General features: G+C 38.7%; 2 protein-coding genes across 2 annotated transcripts in view; one reads left to right on the top strand and one right to left on the bottom strand.

The window, feature by feature from the left end:
• Positions 1-1,329, top strand: part of Slc18a2 (solute carrier family 18 member A2) — a 31,940-nt gene extending 30,611 nt beyond the window's left edge. Inside the window, exon 16 of the mRNA XM_041661544.1 lies at positions 1,191-1,329. Coding sequence (XP_041517478.1) covers positions 1,191-1,295 — 105 coding nt within the window. The 3' untranslated portion in view covers positions 1,296-1,329. The remainder of the gene's footprint in view (positions 1-1,190) is intronic.
• A 139-nt stretch (positions 1,330-1,468) lies between these two features.
• The window catches only part of Pdzd8 (PDZ domain containing 8), a 65,385-nt gene continuing 45,683 nt past the window's right edge, over positions 1,469-21,170 (bottom strand). The window contains exons 4-5 of the mRNA XM_041661543.1: positions 12,356-12,518; positions 1,469-9,102 (exon numbers count right to left, since the gene is read on the bottom strand). Coding sequence (XP_041517477.1) covers positions 6,902-9,102; positions 12,356-12,518 — 2,364 coding nt within the window. The 3' untranslated portion in view covers positions 1,469-6,901. The remainder of the gene's footprint in view (positions 9,103-12,355; positions 12,519-21,170) is intronic.

The following is a 21,170-nucleotide window of genomic DNA, read 5'->3' as shown; positions in this document are numbered from 1 at the left end:
CTGCACACACCCCTTGGGGGAATGGTTCCCATAAAGGTGGGAGACTGCTAAGACATACCTGATTCATTTGGTTTGTACTGGAATTGGTCTTGGAGCTGCCTGGTCTCTTGCTCTGCACCATTATGCCACACTGTTGCTGTCTGCACCCAAAAGTTCTCATCTGTAGACTTGGCAAATGTGAAGCCAAAGAAAGTGTCTAAAACCAACTATCTGCACTAATTGTACATTTTAAAAACCACCCCCTAGTTATACTACACATTTGCATTGTGTTGGATACCATAAAGTTGAATTGAAATGTACATGGAGATAGAGTCTATGCAAACACAGTTCTACATAAAGGACTTGACCAGCTGTTGTGGCTGGGAGGTGAATATCCACTGGTGAAGTTCTTTAAACCTGTGTGCCTACTTTCTCAACTTCTCACCTATGCTTATTGTGAAGCTAAGGCTTTCGTCTACTTGTAGTCATGTTCCTGAAAGGATGTCAGGCTTGGCCCACGGCTGGCAGGAATAATGATGCCAGGACTTCTTGCTGAGGGTGCTTTGGAAAGAAAGTATCATTTTTTGTGGATATTTTTTCCTTTTGCAGTTATGGGCAAAGGACTTTTACATACACATTTGTGCTAAAAAGAAGGCAGCTAGGATGTGGAGAGAGATGGTCTGAACATCACATTTGTGAACAAAGCCCTGGGATGTTTGACCTGGGAAACTAAAGGGCCATGGCAAAATGTAGTCTTAACAAATTGTAAGACAATCTGTGTAAGTGGTTACCATCAGAACAAGAGCCATAGTTGAGTAAGAGTGGATTTCAGTTCCAATTCCCTCTATTTCTTACAAGAGTTCCCTTCAAACATCTTCATGAAGTTCCCTGTAGTGGCAGTCTATAAAATGGGAGTTGCAATGCAGTCTCCAGCTCCCAACTCTTACAAGACTCAGTTTAACTTTTATTGAACCCAATCCACCCATCCTTTGTTTCACAAAACTCAACTTCCACCTACAACAGGTCCAATGAACACATCCCAGAGACTACTTCTTGCCTATTACCTAAAACTTTTCACTAAGTGGAGAATTTGAGATTTGAAGGTCAAGAAATGGCAATTGCTTTCAAAATAGTAACAATTAACAGCAGTGGGTTAAAACCATCATATCTTTACAAAGCGAGAAGTTCATGTACTTGCATTTTGCTTTCAGGCTATCCTCATGGACCACAACTGCCCCATTAAAACAAAAATGTACACTCAGAATAATGTCCAGTCGTATCCCATCGGCGAGGATGAAGAATCGGAAAGTGACTGAGACCCTCTACGTTGGCAGGTGCCTAACTGTGTATCAGTGTCTCCAGTGAAACGACTCGTGCAGACCTGTCTTCATCACATCATCCATTCCTGGCAAAGAGTAAAACAACCAAAGGTGATACTTTCTTTTCCATGGTTATGACCGACTGCCAACAGCCTTATAAAGAAAAAGCAGCTTTTCTAGGGGTTTGTATAAATAGTGTTGAAAACTTTATTTTATGTATTTGGTTTTATTAAATATTATACAATATATTTTGACGAAATAGGTATATTGTAAATGTATAAATATTTGAATCCAAATCAAATATAATTTTTTAACTTACATTCACGAACACTTGGACAAAAAAATCTTGTATTTTTTCTGAATACTGGTAATGAGTGTTTAAAGCACACATTATCTGAGACTCTCCAACAAGAAACTAGAGGTCTGAGAAACAATCATGCAAGACAGTGTCGTTATGTGGCAGCACTGAATGCGTTGCTACTTAACGTGTAATTAGTATCGATGTTTTTGAGTTAAAGGCTAGTCATTTCAAGCACAGAGGACAAGAAATTGTGTCAGCCATCTTTCAGACGTATTCATAAACCTTTGCTGGCATTGGTTTTCTGTTATCACCACCTACCTGGAAATGGATGGTTGTAAATTCTGTTTCCTGTGTCATGTCATTGGCAACAATCATTAAAGCCAACAAGGGGTAAAAGTAAATGTTCTGAAAGTAGAGAAAAGAACTCAAATGTTGCCTTCTTTGAAAGATATAGATTTAATAGTCTTACTGGGTGAAAATAAAGTATGTATTTGTACACTGGCAAGGTTAAGCATGGTATGATTTACCAAACCTAGTTCCTGTTTTGGGAAAGGAAACAAAGGCTATTGAGCTGCTATGTGAACAATCAGACTATCACATCTTTATCTACCTGTAGGTCATCCAAGTGTTTTTCTAGAGGTTTCTTAATTTTGAGTTGCTTTTATTTTTTAGACTCCTAAAAGTTGTTCCTATCAATGTAGAAATGAATTCCAAACAAGGATGAAGGGATGAAATTGTTCATGTCTAACATTAGTATGTTAAGAAAGATACTAGGGTGATCAGGGCACTTTCCCTTTCTGGAGCAGAAAACCATCTACAAATGTGCATGTTGTTGTGTCATCCTGTGTGTGGAGTAGAATAGTTTTTCTAAGCATGCCAACACTGATGTACCTTTTCAGTGTGCCAGCATCAGTGAAACTTATCTGTAGCGCTTTGTATGAGATTACAGCCTCCCAGAATATAAACACAGTGTGGAATATGTCTCAAATAGTACATGTCAACTCTGCAGTTGTTAAAAAAAATACCTGTCAGTTTTGTTAATCTGAATTGTGTTTGTGTGACCCTGGACATTAAGAGAACTTTAGGACAACAACCCCTCAACCTTATTGGCTATTACACATTCGTTAGGAAAGTGGCTAATACTTCTTTTGCTTTATGAATCTTTCTGGGGACCTTGGTGATTTGAAGTCATGTGTTTGAGGGAAACAGGTTCCTATTCATGAAACTGCTGGATAGTCACAAGGTCTGCAGCTCTGAAAGATGGCTGGAGAGAAACTCTCACGTGACTGAAATCAAAAGGTGGGACTTGCGCTTCGTCAGGACAGCTTTAGTGTGCTTAGAGAGGCCTGTAGTTCTCCTTGCCCACAGTACCACATGCAATAATTGATGCTGGTGTCGTTTCTGTTCTGAGGGGTCATCAAGGATGACTAGCAAAGGCATGCCAGTTACTCCACTCCACAGGGAAAAGACAAAATAAAACATTCAGAACGTTTTAGAGAGCAAAAGATAACTTGTTTCCAAGGGGAAGGTAAATACATTTATATGACTAATATCCTGGGTACACAAGATTGAAAATAGGGTGTTTAAAAATACTGTGCATGTTCCAGAAAAAGAACTTATAACTCTGAACATTTTCACAAAGTAGAGGTTGCTTTTGTTTGTACTTGGTAATTCAGACTCACAAACCTTAGTGAGGTAGCAATGGATACGAAACTTCTGACTGCTAAGTGTATCTCTCTGTCCTAGCTGCACTTCAGCTAGGTTACTTAATAAATCTTCTCCAACACTGTGCTGTGCCTGCCTGTGTTCTTTCATCAACACTGCTGCTGGAATAAAATACATACACACTGTTTCGGCTGTAGATGTTTAATTAGAAAGCATTCTCTGTATCTGCGGGCACCAGGCACAACTCACTCCAGGCTAGGGTGAACCGTTCTCTTTGCCTTTCCACAGTCTGTTTTAAATGAAACATAGGACTTGTTATAGCCTATCAGTGTGGAAGAACAGTGAGCTGTCCAAAAATTGTTCTAATTGCTATGAACAGATAAATTATCTGGTGAGGAGAGCTGTGACATCAAACCATTCAACAGAACAGGCTCTGGAAGATCTAGAAATTAGGATCACTTTGAATGGGGTAGACATGGTAGTTTCCAGGATTAGGGTGGCATGCTGTTTTACTCAGACCTTGAGGAACATAAAGGAATCAAAAAGGATGAAGGTAATCCCCCTTTCCACCGTTCTTTGCTTTTTTTTTTTTTGGAGGGAGGGGATAAGGAAAACCATCACCTCAATTTAGAAATTAATGCATCTTTTAAAAATTGAAGTGATTTCAAACTTACTTTAGAGAACTTAAAATTTTAAACTCTATTTTCTTACTATTACAATCAAATATATTCAAAATGTTTTAAAAAATTTTTTTAGATAGATTTTACTCTCAAAATTTTAGACTGTTCTTTTTCTTAGAATGAGAAAGTATCTACCCAATAAGTTCTAGTATTGTTGAATAAACTCTGATACTAAGAAATATAGCACAGCTGGATGTGATGATACATGCCTTTAATCTCAGCACTCCAGAGGCAGAGGCAGGAAAATATCTGTTGAGTTCGAGGCCAGCCTGATCTATACAATGAGTTCCAGGACAGTCAGACCTATAGAGAAAGACTGTCTCAAAAAGCCAACACAATAAATAAAAAAGAAACATACATATTATGATTGCAAAATACTAAGATGTTGTTCATTTTGTCTAATCCAGTCATTCATCTAAATACCAATGAAGAGAACACACTTTAAATAGTCCAATTTTTCTTTCCTGAGACATGTCTCACTATGCTTATTACATACTATAGCATTAGAAAAAAAATCCATACATCTGTTTCAAAAGGTAAGGTAGCAACAGTAAGTTTGAATGCTTTTGCAAATTTGTTTAGTAAAAATGGATTGTTAGCTTGTCTGCATGGCCAATTACATCAGGTATAATGCCACAGGGATGAACCAATCACCTCGTTTTCAGATGTCATCAAATGAAGATATTCTTATTTTCTGTGGTAGTCTTTATTATTATTTTAGCTATTGATAACATAGCATGGCAGCAAGATTACATGAGTAATGTAATATAATACAACCTTTTAAACTGAAGCCTTATCCCTTACTATTCTCTAGGGTATTTGGAGTTTCCCCTCCTTCCCTGCTCTAAAGTACAACTGTGATGCCTCTACTGTCTCTCCTAATAGAAAAATATTGCACGACATTAAAGGTCTATTTTACAAACACCATTAGCAGCACTGTCGAGCTTTCCATGATTGTGGTTCTACAGAGATAAATACTTTGAAGCATGAGTAGATTCTTAGAACTAAAGCTTTGCATTACTTCTATAGTTCTTTCAAAGTCATTGCAGGAGCATGCTTGGGCATCGCTAAAACGTCCATGATTTATCTGTATACATACCAGCCACTTACAGACGCATCACCTTCAGGCAGCAATGGCAAGTTACTGTTTACAAGATGAAACATGGCTATACATCAGGCAGATTGCTTCAAGCATAAGATGTGGAGCAACATTTTAGCTTCTGGGATTTGTTGTGGAAAGCAGGGGTGGGGTGGGGATTACACAGATAGCAAAGTTTGTGTCCTAGTGTTCACTTAATAACAAGAGTTAGCTATTGAATTTAAAGCTAGAATAACCTTCCACACTCAACAACGCTTTTCTCATGTAATACCTTTTATGTCCGCCGCTTTCTTCTGTTCAAAGCACTTTTGCAGTTATGCTCCTGTTTGCCTCACAAGCCCGCAGGTAGAGCAAGTACCTTCGGAGACAGAGAAGCTGTGTGACCCTCTGTGCCCTGCCTATGCTGCAGTGCTCACTCAAGACTGGACCATTCTCTTTACTATATCATACTACAACTTTTCCTGCATCAAAAGAGCTGTTCCATAGTTTTAAATTAAGTTGGTTTATGTGTTATCATAGTGTTATTGTAAAAGGGAAAAATGCTTTTCTATTCTATAGGTATAACAGGCCCAGACTTTTAAAGATACATCAATAGGGGTCAAGCTCCCATATTTCTCTCAGTTGTGTGTTATTAGCATCCATTAGATGAACCCAGTACCACAGTAGGCCTTCATTTTTAGAGAACTAGTCCCAAATCCTATGCACACTGTCTATTTTTATTTTTCTTTACAATGAATGATGATGGTCTGAATTATTAAAGAATTCAGAATGACTGACATTCCTTTAAGGCCACAGACACCAAAGGATTTATGTAGTAAACATATTCTGTATAATTGCCCTCCACAGCATAGTCCTACATTAAAAATTTTTTTCAAACGAAGCAAGTTATCAATGCAGCCATTTTCTGAACAAGTCCTGTGAAATTTTAAATATCCTTATACATGCTTTATTTCCTATGGGAGAACCAAAGATGAAAAATCATCATGAATGTTCATAACTTCCATTTAAAAGGAAAGCATCAACATTTGAAAGATATTTCAAAATCCTACTGGCAACTGTTCTTCAGTAATAAAATCTTGTTATCCTCTCTACAAAATTCTTCACCAACTAGATATTGCATTTATCCTCTATTCAATGCAACTTCTTAGCTAATTACTATAATTTTACTATACTTCAACTGCATAAAAGCTTTAAAAAATATCACAGAAGCATAAGAAGCAAGCAATATACGTAAAAAAAACTAAATCAGCATAACATTTTAAAGCTGCACTGTTTGCTTTCATTTGTATTTGGCAACAACAACAAAACAAAATAAAACAAAACAAATCCTCCCAAACCCCATATTACAAAAACCTCACGCAAGTACGGTTGACAAACCTCAAAACATAGAAGAAAGAAGATTCAATTCTGTTCCCTCAGTGATTACTGCTGTCAATTTAGGCATGCAACAAATTTGCTGTTATAACCGTGATGAATGAGAATGAAAATATTTCAGGAATCTGGACAGGATCTTACTTAACATTAATTCAATAACCAGGAGGAAAGAAAAAAAAAAGGACAGTGAGACATCACAATACATAAACACAAAGTTAGCTTACATAATTAGAAAAGGTTAAAAATAAATTAATAAAACCCAATTCCCAGTATAAACCCCAAAACCATTAAGAATAAGCACAATCCAAAACAACCAGTTTGGTGAGCTCGTCATGTTTCTGCTGGAAAACCACCTTTCATTCTTATACAAGCAAGCAACTGTAGAAGTAGGCCAAAGCGCACCACAAGAGAACTGAAACATGGCTGTATCCGTGGCACGCCAGATCCACTTTGTCCCCAACCACTTCAAAGTTTAATTTGTCTGCTACACAGACTCTGATGGGCCAAACAAGTCATCCGAGATGCTGCTGAACGGCTGAGAGTCGATCAGTTGGCTTATTTCACTATCAAGGTCTTCTTCCGTATCGTCTGTGTACTTGTTTACCTTTTTCGAGTGCTGGTCTAAAGACAGGCTCTCTAGGGTCTCAATGTCTTCAATGCCTGCCCTGTAGTGGATCATCAGGAGGGTCAGAGCTTGTAGTCTTTCACCTGATTTAACCAAGGCAGCAGAAAGAAGTGATTTTTTCCTTGTATCAGTTGTTTCTTTTTCTTCTCTAACAAGGGAATTATTGTGTTCCAACTCCTGATCAATTTCATTCTGCAGTTTATCCAGCATGAACTCTAGCTTTTGGATCCTTTCTTCTGTTGGCAAGCCTCTATACAGATCACGGCCGATTTCTTTCACTGCAATGAAAACACTGTCATCCAGCCCACCTTCCTTTCTCACCAACTTTATTCCCGCGCCGTGCCCTCGTTTGGAAGGACTGTTTGGACCACACACCTCTGTGTCACTCCCTTCATTGTCTGATGTGTTGGGTGTGTGCTTTGGTGATGGTTCCACAAGATCTGTTCCTGGTTCAGAAACACGAGTTTTAGAGACTTGACGCAAATTTAGTAAACGAGAGCTAGTATTAATAATGTGCCTTGTCAAGCCTGTTGTTTTATGGACTGACTTGTTAGCTTCCATCTCCACACGAGGGGGAAGGCCCATGAGTGGTTCCTGTCCCTCCAACCTGAGGTTTTTCAGGGTCCGGTCTACTCGCCTCTCAGTTGCTCCACAAAGAGGTGTCTCAGCTAGACACTTTTCTTGACATTTTTTATGACAAACATAAGCACAGAACATACACTGGGAAGCAGCTTTTGTCCAGACTTTTTTCTTACAGTAATCGCACCAAGTTGGGTTTTGGAACTGAGTATCCTGGAAACTATGTTTATTTTCTGACAAACTCATCTGTCCCACAAAATGTTCCTCTTTAGGGAGTGATGAAACTTCCTCAATCAAATGGAGTTCTTTTTCTTTCTCTATGTTAGGAACGATGTGGTGGTCTGGTTCTCCTTCCTTCAAATATTTGAAATGAATAGTAATGTCACCAAAACAAAATTTGTCGTTGAAGCCCTTTTGCATACTCAGATTGCGCAGTGCAGTTCTAGTGACCATGGCCTTAGGAGCAGGGGCTTCCAGTCTGAACTTTGAAAGGTATTCCATGTTTGATGTAGCCAGGCAACCTAAAGCCACCTCTTCAAGTTTTAAACTAACATGCCCCAAACAGATGAGGCCTCCTAACTTGAAAGGATCCCTGCACCACAGTGCAATGTTCAGGTACCTGTGGCAGGCTTCTATGTCGAACAAACAGGATGCTCTGGTTCTTGACCACTTTCCCACCTTATTACGATAAAGAACCTCTGATGATTCCCACATCTGATGGTCGTCCGAAGTGTCCTTAGTAGGACCAGAACTTTCTGAAGTAACATCTTTTACTACTTCTTGCTTTGCTGAAGACAGCTTACCTGTTGCCCCATCTTCTCCATGATCCACACTCTTCACTTGCTTTTCAGCAGGTTTCTCTGCAGGAGGAGGAGGGAGCAGCACCTTCTCTGGCTTCTCAACAGCATCCGGGTCTGCCTGAGTTGGAGTGTCAGTGGAAGGCAAAGCAATCTTCACTTGTGGTCGTGGTGGCACAGGTGGTTTGAAAGTGGATCCCTGGGGTTTGGACACTGGTGCTGCTTCTGTGGCCTCTGAAGTTTTTACAGCTGATGGTTTATTTCCTTCTTTAGATGGAAGCTTTTGTGGTGGTGGATGGATTCCTGAAACTAATTTACGATTTAAAACTGGGGATATAGCGCCAAGGGGTTTAATAGAAAGCGTGGTTGGAGTGCGCTTGGGACTGGGACTCAAGGGCTGTGCCTCCTCTTTGAACTCTGTTTGTACTCTGACATCACTTGCCAAGTCTTCAAATTCCGAATCAAGGTCTCTGTTTTCAGTATCCACTGGCAACCCAGCAGCTTCTTCTTCATAACCTGGCTGGCAGGCACTTGACAAAAAGTTTTCTTCCAACTGGCCCAAACTGTCTTGCAGCACGGCCCCTTGGTTACTCTGGCCGACAGGTCTTTGATAGTACACCAGGACTCGGTCACCAGCCTGCTTGATAAGCTTCAACACCTGCAGTGTCGATGTGATTTTCACACCTGGTTAAGATTCAAAGGGGAAAACATGCAAATTACTGAAATAAGACTTACCTACACTGCCTTTACCTCATGATTACTTAATAAATGGAAGAGGAATAAGGAAATCTCAAAAAATATTTCACTTAAATTTTGAATTAATCAGCACAGAGTGCCTGGAACTACTATTTCCTGGATGATACAAAAATCCTGAGCAGCTGCTAATTCCTAGCAGCTTCCCATTTCCTCTTGGCTTCAACAAGAATGTGTCCCAGTTGAATTGCTGAAGTGAGCAGAGGCCTATTTAAACAGGTTTAATAAGGGGTAAACCACACTTTGAATGATGGAAAGCAGTCATTTTACTGAAGAAAATTCTCAAATAACTCCAGGAATTGTAAGCAAATGGTTCAAATTTAGAAAGCCAATGTCTGAAGTAAATATAAGAAACAGAATATTATACTATAAATAACAGACCCTTTCACAGATCCTGTTGATTAGCCATATACATGACGATCAACCTCTCTAAGAAGGGAAGAGAAGAGGTAAGATGCTTTCAAGGTAAACAAGTTGATTCCAATGCACATTGTCCTGTCCTGACTCAAATCAACTTGCTACTGCCCTCTTAACCCCGTTCCTGGAGACAGCTGACTTCCATGTTCTCTGAGCTGTCAATCCCAACTCAGAGCTCTGGACCCTTGGCCTTTGGAGTTCTATCTTCCACTCCTGACCACTGGCCTCAGCTATAGTCAGAAACAGCCTTGAACTGCAACGTCTCGTCTGACCTTTCTGCTCTGATGCCAGTGCTGCCAGGTTTTCCAGTGGAATTCTGAATTTCCATGAGATTCCTCACGGGGATCTTCCTGACTCAGCTTAGTAACTTGACTACTTTCATCCAGGAATACTGTGTCCCAGAAGTACGGCAGCTTGTCACATGCACAAATGAAGCGTCACCTAATGTGCTCTCTAGTAAGTACACAAAAGTTTCACCCCAATCTTCACTTCTTTATTTGTGCTGTGGGAAAACTTGCCCTCATATCATTTTGGGTGCTTTGTGAAGGTGGTCACTATACCAGGGTTTGCTCATCTGGAATCTGAATTTTTCTTTCAGGATATTTCAAATACCTTCCAGGATATTTCAAACATGCTCATAAATTTAGAAAGCAGCAAAATTAACTCTATTTTGAACCTAAACATAGCATTTTGCCAATCTTATTCCTACTACTACTATTCTCCTATTATTAAAACTATTGTAAATTCAAATGAATTATAATTATTTAAGAAATACCAATTAACATTGGGCAAAGTTTATGACAAGTTTATGACTTTTAAAAGAAATAAGAGTTACTAAAATATACTGTAGGACTTGAATTTGTGTGCAATGGTTGGGACAAGGAATTTATTTATTTACATGAGGAGGGGCACTAAAAACGGTTTCTACGGCACTAGAGAGATGGCTTCAGCAGTTAAGAGAGCTTCTCTTTCAGAGGACAGTTTGATACCTAATAGCCACATTGTGGTTCATAACCTCTGTATCTCTCATTCTAGGAAAGGTGACTCCTCCTATTGGCTTCTGCAGATGCTACATGTATCTGGTGCATGGATATACATGCACATAAAACACGCATACACATTAAATAAAAAATAAAGTTTTTTTTGTTATGTTTGAAACTTTAGCAGCAAATGTGTATAATACTTGACTTTTCAATCAATAAAAGTTGTACTTTTATGAATGTTGGATATCTTAAAAAAGGTAATTTTTGCTTTTTCTTTCTAAATATTTATATGGCTTGGACTTTTTATTTTGGATAATAGGTGTTTGCTGCTTGAGCAATTAAAAACAGAACTTAAAAGGCACATTTAAAAGTTAAAGAAATAATTAAATAAAACATGTAGGTAAGCCCAAAACAGAATATGTATTAATGCAAAAGCATTTATATTGAACCATGGTTTTGCTGAAGGAGACAAACTTTTCGTATTTATACAGATAGCTATGTAATGGATGAGTCTATGTCCTAAGTGTCCATGAGCCAGGAACACTAAAACAACCTGCAGGTGGTGGTGGTGCATGCCTTTACACCAGTATTTGGGAGGCAGAAGGTGTATCTCTTGAGTTCAAAGTCAGCCTGGTGTACAGAGCAAATTCCAGGACAGCCACTCAGGGCAGCCAGGGCTACACAGAGAAACCCCATCTTGAAAATCAAACAAAACAAAAAAGCAAAACACAAACCAAATAATCAAAAAGTAGAGAGAAATGCAGATTCTTAGACCCTACACCAAGTTTTCTGAATCAGAATGACTTCTAAATACTAGTGCTTGGTGACTGTGGTATGAAGGGCATTGTGCATGCCATGATCAGAGGGATTTCCACATGAAAATGCTTACTTCACTGACCTCCAGGTATGTAACTAAGTTGTTTTCATTATCTCAATGTCAAGATGGACTTGAATCAAAGCAGCTTTCTCTACTATAACCAAGGATAACTACTTTTTTACTGGGACCTGCACTACTTTATTGTCTTAGCCTGAAAGAACACAATATTCCTAAAAGAATAATTATATCCAGTTTATGTGTTCAAAGCCTACAATATGTGGGCCAGTACTATGAAGTCTGAAAAGACCTGGATTATTCTGTGCTGCTGTGCACAGATGAGTTCTATTGTTAGGTATATATACTCAGGCAAATAATTTGCCTCGATTTTTATTTTTATTATTTACAACAATCCAGACTACAGGAAGGTATGCAGTATGCAGGTTACATATTTACCACAGATTTGGAATGGATTCTGAATACCAGCACACTAACAAACCACTGGCATTCGAGCCTCAGAACAGTATTGGATGTACCCTTCCTCTTCAGCAAGGAATATAATCTCTCTCCTACTAATTTTCTAGTCCTACAACAAGAAGTGAGTGCTGCTAATATCAGCATTTTAGAGTCACGGTGGTGACAGATGTACAGGAAGGGATAACTTGCTCTTCATTTCACATTCAATAGTAAGCACAGAGGAGGAGGAGGGAAGGGAGAGCAAACTAGACAAGTTCTAGTAAAGCGCTTTCCAGATAAATTATGTTAAAGACTTAGAGATTAGGACTAACCTGGCAAACATTTTACAAGTGCATTAAGGTATATTTTATAATTCTGTTTATAATGATGCTTTTCTGTTATAAAACTAGCAAATGCTTGTTTCAGATATAGGGAGAAGGAAGAGAGAAAAGCCCCCAACCTCTTTTGTAGTTTCTCTGTGCACACCACATCATACTTCACAGTGTGTAATTACCTCCAATTGCAATGAGCCGGTCTCCTCGCTGAAGATCTGCAATTGCAGCAGGTGAGTTTGGGGCCACGGTTTCAATTATGACATGCCCAGCATACCCATCAGTTGACTGAACAAGACGAAGTGTAAGTCCCACACTCTGTAAATTCCCTTTTATTAATTCAACCTTTGATAAAGGGTTAAGAAAAAGAAAGAAAACATTAAGGTAACAGTAAGAGAACATAGCAGTCAGTCACAGTTTTTGAAACATGGTGACTATATTTACAGATAAATGAGGGCTGACACCATTACTGTAACAGTATAAATTAGCACATTTCCAGATTATGATAACTTGAAAGTTGCCTATGCTCCGGTGTATGGCCTCATACCCATGTGCATGCAAACAACACCAGCTGGACCAAGTAGATTATCTTTAAAGGGAGGAGGTGGAACAGAAGATGATAATGAACATGAGAGGAACATGTTATGCGGTGGTCTGGGTGAGGAGCTATTGGCTGTGGAGGGAGAGAGTTATTTTTCTTTGGGTGTGTGGCCATCACTAGTAGTTTGCCCATGCACTTATGATAAGCAGTAATTGGACTCAGTGAGTTATTAAAAATTAAGAGGACGTGAAGTTGGTAGAGAGAATGTGTCGAGGAGGGTCTGAGAAAATTGGAGAAAGGAGTGAGAAGAGAACATGATCAAAATACCTGGTATACATGTATGAAATTCTCAAAGAATAAAAGTATATCAAAAAAAGAAGATATGAAGGTGGGAGAGGAAAGGAAGTATGGGAGACACTGGTCCTGGGGGAGGTGGCAGAGAGAATTTTGATTGAATATGATCAAAACATATACATCAAATATCAAAATATATACTTTCATGAAATTGCCAAACAATAAATAACACAATGAAATCAGTATATCTTTTTAAAGTAACTACACTTATAGTAAAACATTTGGAATAAACGACAACAACAAAATGCTCCTAATCATACTCTCTAGAATTACTGTTAGAATTTGCATTTGCCTATACTTTAATACAAAATTGAGAACTGTGTCAAAACTGAGACATGGTGAATACAATCATATACTGTGAATATAATCCTGAATATTTATTTTCTCAAATTCAGTGGGAATCATCTATGTCATTAGATGGGCTTTGGAACTCTACTTTTTATGGTGTAGAACTGGACTTCTATTTTCAAGCAACAATGCATCAAAAATATTAAGGGTCTGGAGAGTAGGCTCGGCACTTAAGAGCCCTGGGTGTTATCCCAGAGAACCAGGGTTTAACTCCTAGAACCTTATGGTGGCCCACAACAGTATGTAACTCCAGTTCCAGGAGACATGATGCCTCCTTCTGTCTTCCACAGACAATGCACAGATGCGTTACACAGACATAGGTGTAGGCAAAACACCCATACACATCATAACATAAAATCTTTAAGAAAATTTAAAGCTGGGTGTGATGGCATACACATAATCACAGCTCTTGGAAGGCAGAGGCAGGCAGATCTCTGTGTTTGAGGCCAGCCTGGCCTATATAATGAGTTCCAAGACAGCCAGGGCTACACAGATAAACCATAGAAAGAAAAGAGAAAAAAGAAAAAGAAAAAAAAAGGGAGGGAGAAAGGAGATATTAAGAAAAACATTTCATATGTACTGACAGTGTACAGTGTACACAGACTTTCTTCCTCATCATTATTCCTTAAACAACACACTGCTGGATTTTCTATAAGGATGTAAAGGAAGAGAGTACAGATATGTTTTACTAATCTGATGAATGAGATGCAGTATTCTTTAGACAACATCTCTCAGTCATGCTTTTTAAGGATTTGTTTCTAAAATTCCTGCTAATATCCAAGGATATCTATCTCTGTTTTTAGGGCTTTAGTACATAAACTATGCTTAGTTAGAAATTCACTTTTCCTAATTGGTGACTGGTAGTTGGTAAGATGGACCTTATTACAAACTGTTCTTTAGTTTTTGTGTTGATAGGTTTTACAAACTATTAGAGATTTATTTTTTGAGACAGGGTCTCTTGCAACACAAGCTGGGGTTCAAAGCATGTAGAGGCAGCAAGCCATGAACTCCTGGCTACCAATGTTCAAACTTAGCTACTGGCAGTTCTTCATGAACATGCTTACCTAATCAAATGTTAATGTTACACCGATCCCAAACACAGATAAGGAAAAATCAAGAAAACAAAGCTAAACAACAGTGTCTGTAATATTCAAATATGGATGAAAAAATAAATCCATTTCAGTAATATAACAAAGTATAATAAATTTAAATGAGCTTCACTGTAGTAATTAGAGGTTAATAACCACTCAGGAATCAATTAGTTTACTACATCCATAAATATTTTAACAAATATAAAAGAAAACCCATTTAGTTCAACACTCATTCATAAGAACCCTCAGACACCTAGAAATACAAGGGAACTTCCTAAGCTTGATTATGAGAAACTACAAAAAATCCACAAACAACACAAAGCCCAAAGATGAGAGAATTTTTAATGTTTCCTGCCTGATTAACAAAACATTTCTATTACTGAATCAACACTATACTAGAGGACTTCACATAACAAAGGAAAGGGGGGAATATGAGGCTTGCAAAGGAAGGGAAAAGCCTGTCATATGTGTTAGGAATATTTCTTAACATGAGCTCTCTGCCAACGCCAAAAATCCCAATCAAGCCAAATCACAAGAAGCCGAACTAAAGAATATCCAGGTTTTAATGGGATTCCTGCGCTCTTGGGGGGGAAGTGCGCCTGGTTTTGGCAGACCACCTTGGCCCTCCTCAGGGAGGGATCAAGATTCGAAGGGCACAGGGGCGGGGCCTCCAAAGATGGAGGCCTGAGACGGGGACTTACAATAAGCTGGTAGCAAGACCTTATAGATGGACAATCCTTCCAATATGTCAATTTTGTCTTAAGATACCTAACTCATAGAGCTATTTCAGATAAACCCTAGGTTCTTAATTTACTCCATTTATACTGGATTAAACCAGATAAAGTTAGAAAAAGTAAAAAGTCTGCAAAAACACATTCTAAGTTTTTATTTTATTGCTATGAAAATAATTAGAATAAAATTCCAAATTTCTAAGGACTGATTCTTATTTATATGTGTGTGTATGCCTTAAAGACATCTAAATGTGGTTAACATACATGTTTAGTTACATATTGTGTGTGTATATACACACACACACACACACACACACATACATACATATATTACTTAAAGAGGCTGGAAGAGAGTTCAGTCATACTGTTCACTTTGTAAAGATGACCTGAGTTCAATCCCCAGAACTCCCCCCCCCCCGCCAAAAAAAACCCCTGCAGCATGGTGGTGTGAGGTAGAGACAAGAGGATTACTGGGTTTTGCTGGCTGTCTAGCCTAATTGGTGAATTCCAGCACAGAAAAGGGAGGGAAAAGATAAATACAAATAAGGCAGCAAGGCAGTCAGCACCGCTAGAACATCTCGCTCAAAATCCCTTTGGATTGTGGAAATTTGCCTTTGCTTTTCTTAGAAAACTATGAAAACCTAGTTTCCTCACTGTCCCAACCAAGCATCAGGACAGATGCGGGGGGGGGGGGGAGGGGGCAGTAATAAACGAGGCTACTACACCTCTGCCTTTTGACTAGTATGTTACATTCATGAAATTTGTCTGGAAAATTTCAGGTCAAACCCTTCAAGATCATTTTTTTTTTTAAATTTTATTTCATGGACATTGGTATGAGGGTTTCAGATCCCCTGAAACTGGAGTTACAGACAGTTGTGAGCCATCATGTGGTTGCTGGGAATTAAACTCAGGACCTCTGGAAGAGCAGCCAGTGCTCTTAACCGATGAGCTGTCTCTCCAGCCCCTTCAAGATCAATTCTGTGATGAATATAAACTCCAGGACCTGAGATAACGAGGACTACAAGAACCCTCCCTATCTTTGTCAGAGAGTTGGCAGCATTAAAGCCAATAACTAAAAAGTGGTTCATTATTTTAGAGACTGACCAAGCTGTACTCCAAGAATGAAGTAAAATGTGACACCTGACACACAGGTAATGTGGGATGGGAATTCAGGGGAGAAAATGACTGCCTTTGGGTGAAGTCTGGGGAAGGCCTCACATGAGGTTATGGCATTTGGAATGGATGAGGCTATCGTTTAGGGTTACAGTTTTGGCACTACTGGGGGGACAAGATGATGACAGAGGCACAATGGGTGATGTGGGAGTCCCCTCTCTGTGTTGCTTGTATTGATTAATGAATAAAGAAACTGCTTTGGGCCTGTTGATAGGGTAAAACTCAGGTAGGCAGGGAAGACAAAACTGAATGCTGGGAAAAAGAAGGGCAGAATTGGAGACACACCATGGATCTGCCAGAGATAGATGCTAGAAATTTTACCCGGTAAGCCACTGCCATGTGGCAATACACAGATTAATAGAAATGAGTTAAGTTAATATAAGAATTAGCAAATAAGAAGGTAGAGCTAATGGGCCAAGCAGTGATTTAATGAATACAGTTTCTGTGTGGTTATTTCGGGGCTAAGCTAGCCAGGTGGCCGGGATGAACAAGCAGCCCCTCCTTACAACAAATGGGAAATTAAAATTGTCTAGAAGGTATCAATTGACTTAACTGAGACTGCAATCTCGATTATAACAGAGCTGGCTTCACTAGAGAAAAGCTACAGCAATGCATGGACCCATCGAAGAATTCTACAGTTCTGTTGATCTAATAAGAGACCCTATAGTACATTATCATTCAATAAATATAAGGAATATACAAAGTCTGACTATTTACTCTAAGTATGTTTTTGAAATTTACTTAGAGGCTTTTTTTTAAAAAGAAGGAATGAAATTAATAGCATTAAATGTTCATTATATGCCATTGTATTATTTTCCGTCCTCCCTGCCATCCTCCAATACTGCACATGGCTGTAATAGGCACAGCGATGCATGCCATACAGCACAGTTCTACTGGCTTGCCTTGATAGATGGTTTAGGGATACTAGCTTGTCCAAGCTGGACCAGCACTCCCACCTGTATTTGCTTAGAAGTAGATCAGACCAACACCAGAATGATCCTTGGAGATTCGTTATTTTGGAATTTTTTTTTAAGATAGAAACTAAGTGTTGCTTTTCATTAATTCCTCAGAATTATAACTCACTAAAAATTAAGTAATAGTACTAATACATTTAACTCAGTCACTTCTAACTGAATCACGTTTCTTGTTTATCTTACACCTGTATACTGGTGGTGTAGGAAATGAACACATGTAGTGGCATTTCAATTGTATTTTAATAAATAAAGACTGCTTGAAGATGGGAAAACAGTCCCACTGGTCAGCCTTATAGACCAGGTTATGGTAATACACACTTTTAATTCCAGTAGCCACAATAACACACACCTTTAATCCCAGTAGCCACAGTGACACACACTTTTAATCCCAGTGGGACATGCCTCTAATCACAGCCCTAGGAATATAAGATGGGGCAGACAGCTCTCTCACACACGGTCTCATTCTGAGATTACTGGAGACAGGATCACCATTTCAGACTGAGGTCGAGGTTAAGAGCCAGTGGATGGCTGTTTTTACTTTTGGATCTTCAGGTTGAATCCCAATTCCTGACCCTGAGCTTTTATTAACTGTGCTTCAAACATGGACAAGAATATGTTTCTCTTTGTGACTTGTACTAATGGAGATAGTAGATTCACAAATTATGGTTGTGACTTTTAAGGGCAGTGGATGATAAAACAAAACAAAACAAAATCTACCCATCTAGCTCTTTCAGCAGGCCTGTTGCTTCCTATTTGGATAGACAGAAGTGTTCCCAGCCTGGTTGCAATCTGTGCTCTGTAATCTGAGCAAACTGAACTGACAACAGTTACATTTCTAACACATTTGTCTGCCAACTATATAAATGTTTACCTTGCAAATCGTTAAATTTATGCAATATAGAAGTTGTTCTAGCTTTAGAAATCTTAAAAACGTGTTCTTATTGCGTTTATTGACTGTATGTGTGTGGAGGAGATACACATGTGGAAGGAGGTGGCTCTCTGCACCATGGAGGTTCTGGGATAAAACTTCGGTTGTCAGGTTTTAGTTACAGAGCCATCTTGTCAGTGCTAATTTTAGAAATCTCGACCTGTCAATTATAATTCATATCTTGGAAATAAATATTTAATATAATAATGATAACTGTCTAAGCCCCTGATACCCAGAATTAAATTGCCCATAGTTTTAAAGATCTATCATTACAGTTTAACCTATTCATAAATTTTTGTGAGGTGAAATTGCAGAAGTAAATTTTTATGTCCTTGTCTCAACGATGCAATAATCTCTCCCCATCTCTGTCTACACACCCTCACATGCCACGGTGCTTAAATGGGTAGATCTGTATGGGGTAAGAATGAATTCCAAATTATATTTTCTCACATGAACTATAGAGGTAAACATTTTCCTTACCAGAATGGTATTTACCTTTTTAGTGGTTAATGTTCAATGAATAGCTAAAAACCCACAAAAATTAGCTTACTCCCCTAAGCCCCAATAGTTATGGCAAATTGAAAAAAAAAATTCTGAAGGACAACTAAAATGTTACTTGGGATAGTTTTGTATTCAGCTGGGTTGAATTCTGGCTCTAAGTATTAGTTTCATGAAATTTGGAAAGTGATGTGTTGTTTTGTTGTTGCGCCTTCCCCACTTCCATTTTGAGACAGGCTCTCACTGTATAGCCCTGGCTGTCCTAGAATCCACTGTGTAGACCAAGATGGCATCAAACTCATAGGGATCCACCTGCTTCTGCCTCCAGTGCTGGGACTAAAATGTATGCACTGTCACGTCTGGCTTATGGGATTTATTTATAAAGAGACTATATTAGTTCATACTTTTCACAACACAAAATTCCTGATGCAAAATATTTGTGAAGAAAAAAGGTTTACTTAGCTGTTCTGGAGGTTCACTGGTATGGCACCAGTCAGCTCTTGTGAGGACTGCATAATAAGGGGTCTCACTCACTACAATGGGAACAGTGTAAAAGAATGAGCACACAATAGAGCAGAAAGCTGATGTGGGGAGTCCTTCTGTATATGTGTTGCTTTTATTGGTTAATGAATAAAGCTGTTTCGGCCAATAGCTTAGCAGAGTAAAGCCAGGCAGGAAATCCGAACAAAGAGAGTAGGCAGAGTCAAAGAGACACTATGTAGCCACTAAGGGAGAAAGATGCCAGAACATTACCTGTAAGCTACAGCCTCATTGTGATACACAGATTAATAGGAATGGGTTAATTTAAGATGTAAGATTTAACTAAGAATACGCCTAAGCCACTGGCCAAACAGTGTTGTAATTAACATAGTTTCTGTGTGATTATTCGGGTCTGGGCAGCCAGGAAACAAAAGCAGTTTCCATTTACAGGAAGCCAGAGTAATTCAGCTGGGCTCCCGTGTAACTGTTCTTTAGAGAGCATCAAGTATCCTATGAGAGCTACTTTAATTTTATTGAGAAAACTCTGTGACCCAAGGATGTGCCCTAAGGGTTCACTTCCTTAAAGATGCTAGCATCTTCTATATTGCCAAACTGGGGTCAAGCTTCTAACACATTAACCTTTAGGAGAAACAAATCATATCCAAGTCACAGTGAAGGGGCCACTATCTTGGTACATTGGGCTGTTGTTGTGATTCAATGAAACTGGGCATAAATGTCAAACACAAGCCAGATACCTACATAATCTTTCCTCAGAAAGACTTTCTTGGGGGGGGGGGGGGCGGACAGGCTTCTCCAAACAGAATGGCAGTTTGGCCATCATGTAACTTAGCTTCTAAAGTAATTAGATGGTCAATTAGGACAGTATCCTTCAGTCACAAAGATACAACAAAGACAGAAATGCACTGAGAACAGAAACATCCTCATATAAATACAAATGACCTAAGAGATCTAAGGAATAAAAACGGTCTTCTGCTTAGGTTCAAAAGGCTGCTAAAATAATTCCATCTAAATAATCAATACACTTAAGGTTTCCTCTTTTTAAATTTGATTAAAGCCTTATTAATGCTTTGACTTGAAACAAATTTAAACTTTATGCAACCATTCTAGTGAAATAAAATGCTAAGAAAAGTAGGTGAAGGCTGGGGTTGTTATGGAAACAACAGCATGGAATACTCATGTCCTTTGAAATTTCCGTCCGAGAGACAGCTCTAAATCTGAGTCACCAAATCAACCTTCACCTTTACATATTAACAGTATACTTGTGGGAAGTGATTCGTATACTACGTCTGTGGGGAGACTTAGGGAAAGATATTTTTAAATATGGTTTTCTAAAAAAAAAAATAACTTTTTATCTTGAAATCATTTCAGGAATAACAGAAAAGTTACAACTTTTTCCTATTTATTCTGAGCCATATTTCCTGACCAGTGTTTCATGACATTTACCTTTCTCTTGCATATTTTATTTCCTAAATCATTTGACAGTAACGCACAGGCTACTTAAATAGTCCCTAACAAGGACATTCTCTCAAATAAGCCACCCTCCTTCTTTTAGTAAACCTGCTTATGTTAGAGTCACCATTTGACTCTAGATTTTATTTTATGAATAGTTTACTGTGTGTATGTATGTGTACTATGTTCATGTCTGTTGCCCTTGTAGAACAGAACAGGGCTCAAGTTCGTAACTGGAAATCTGGAAGCAGAGTTGTGAACAGTTCTAAGCCACTATATAGTCCCAGCTGCTGCAAACTGAACCCAGATTCTCTCCAAGAACAGTTAACACTTTTAATCACTGAGTCATCTCTTCATCATCTTGGCTTTCTTATCTTAAAAAACAAAGAAAAAAGACCACTTTCTCTCA

The sequence above is a fragment of the Microtus oregoni genome, unplaced genomic scaffold, assembly GCF_018167655.1.
Source record: "Microtus oregoni isolate MIOR12 unplaced genomic scaffold, Mior012 000012F_ref0000307, whole genome shotgun sequence".
Lineage (NCBI taxonomy): Eukaryota > Metazoa > Chordata > Mammalia > Rodentia > Cricetidae > Microtus > Microtus oregoni.
Note: the sequence above shows the minus strand (reverse complement) of the source record. Positions and strands in the feature narration are given on the sequence as shown.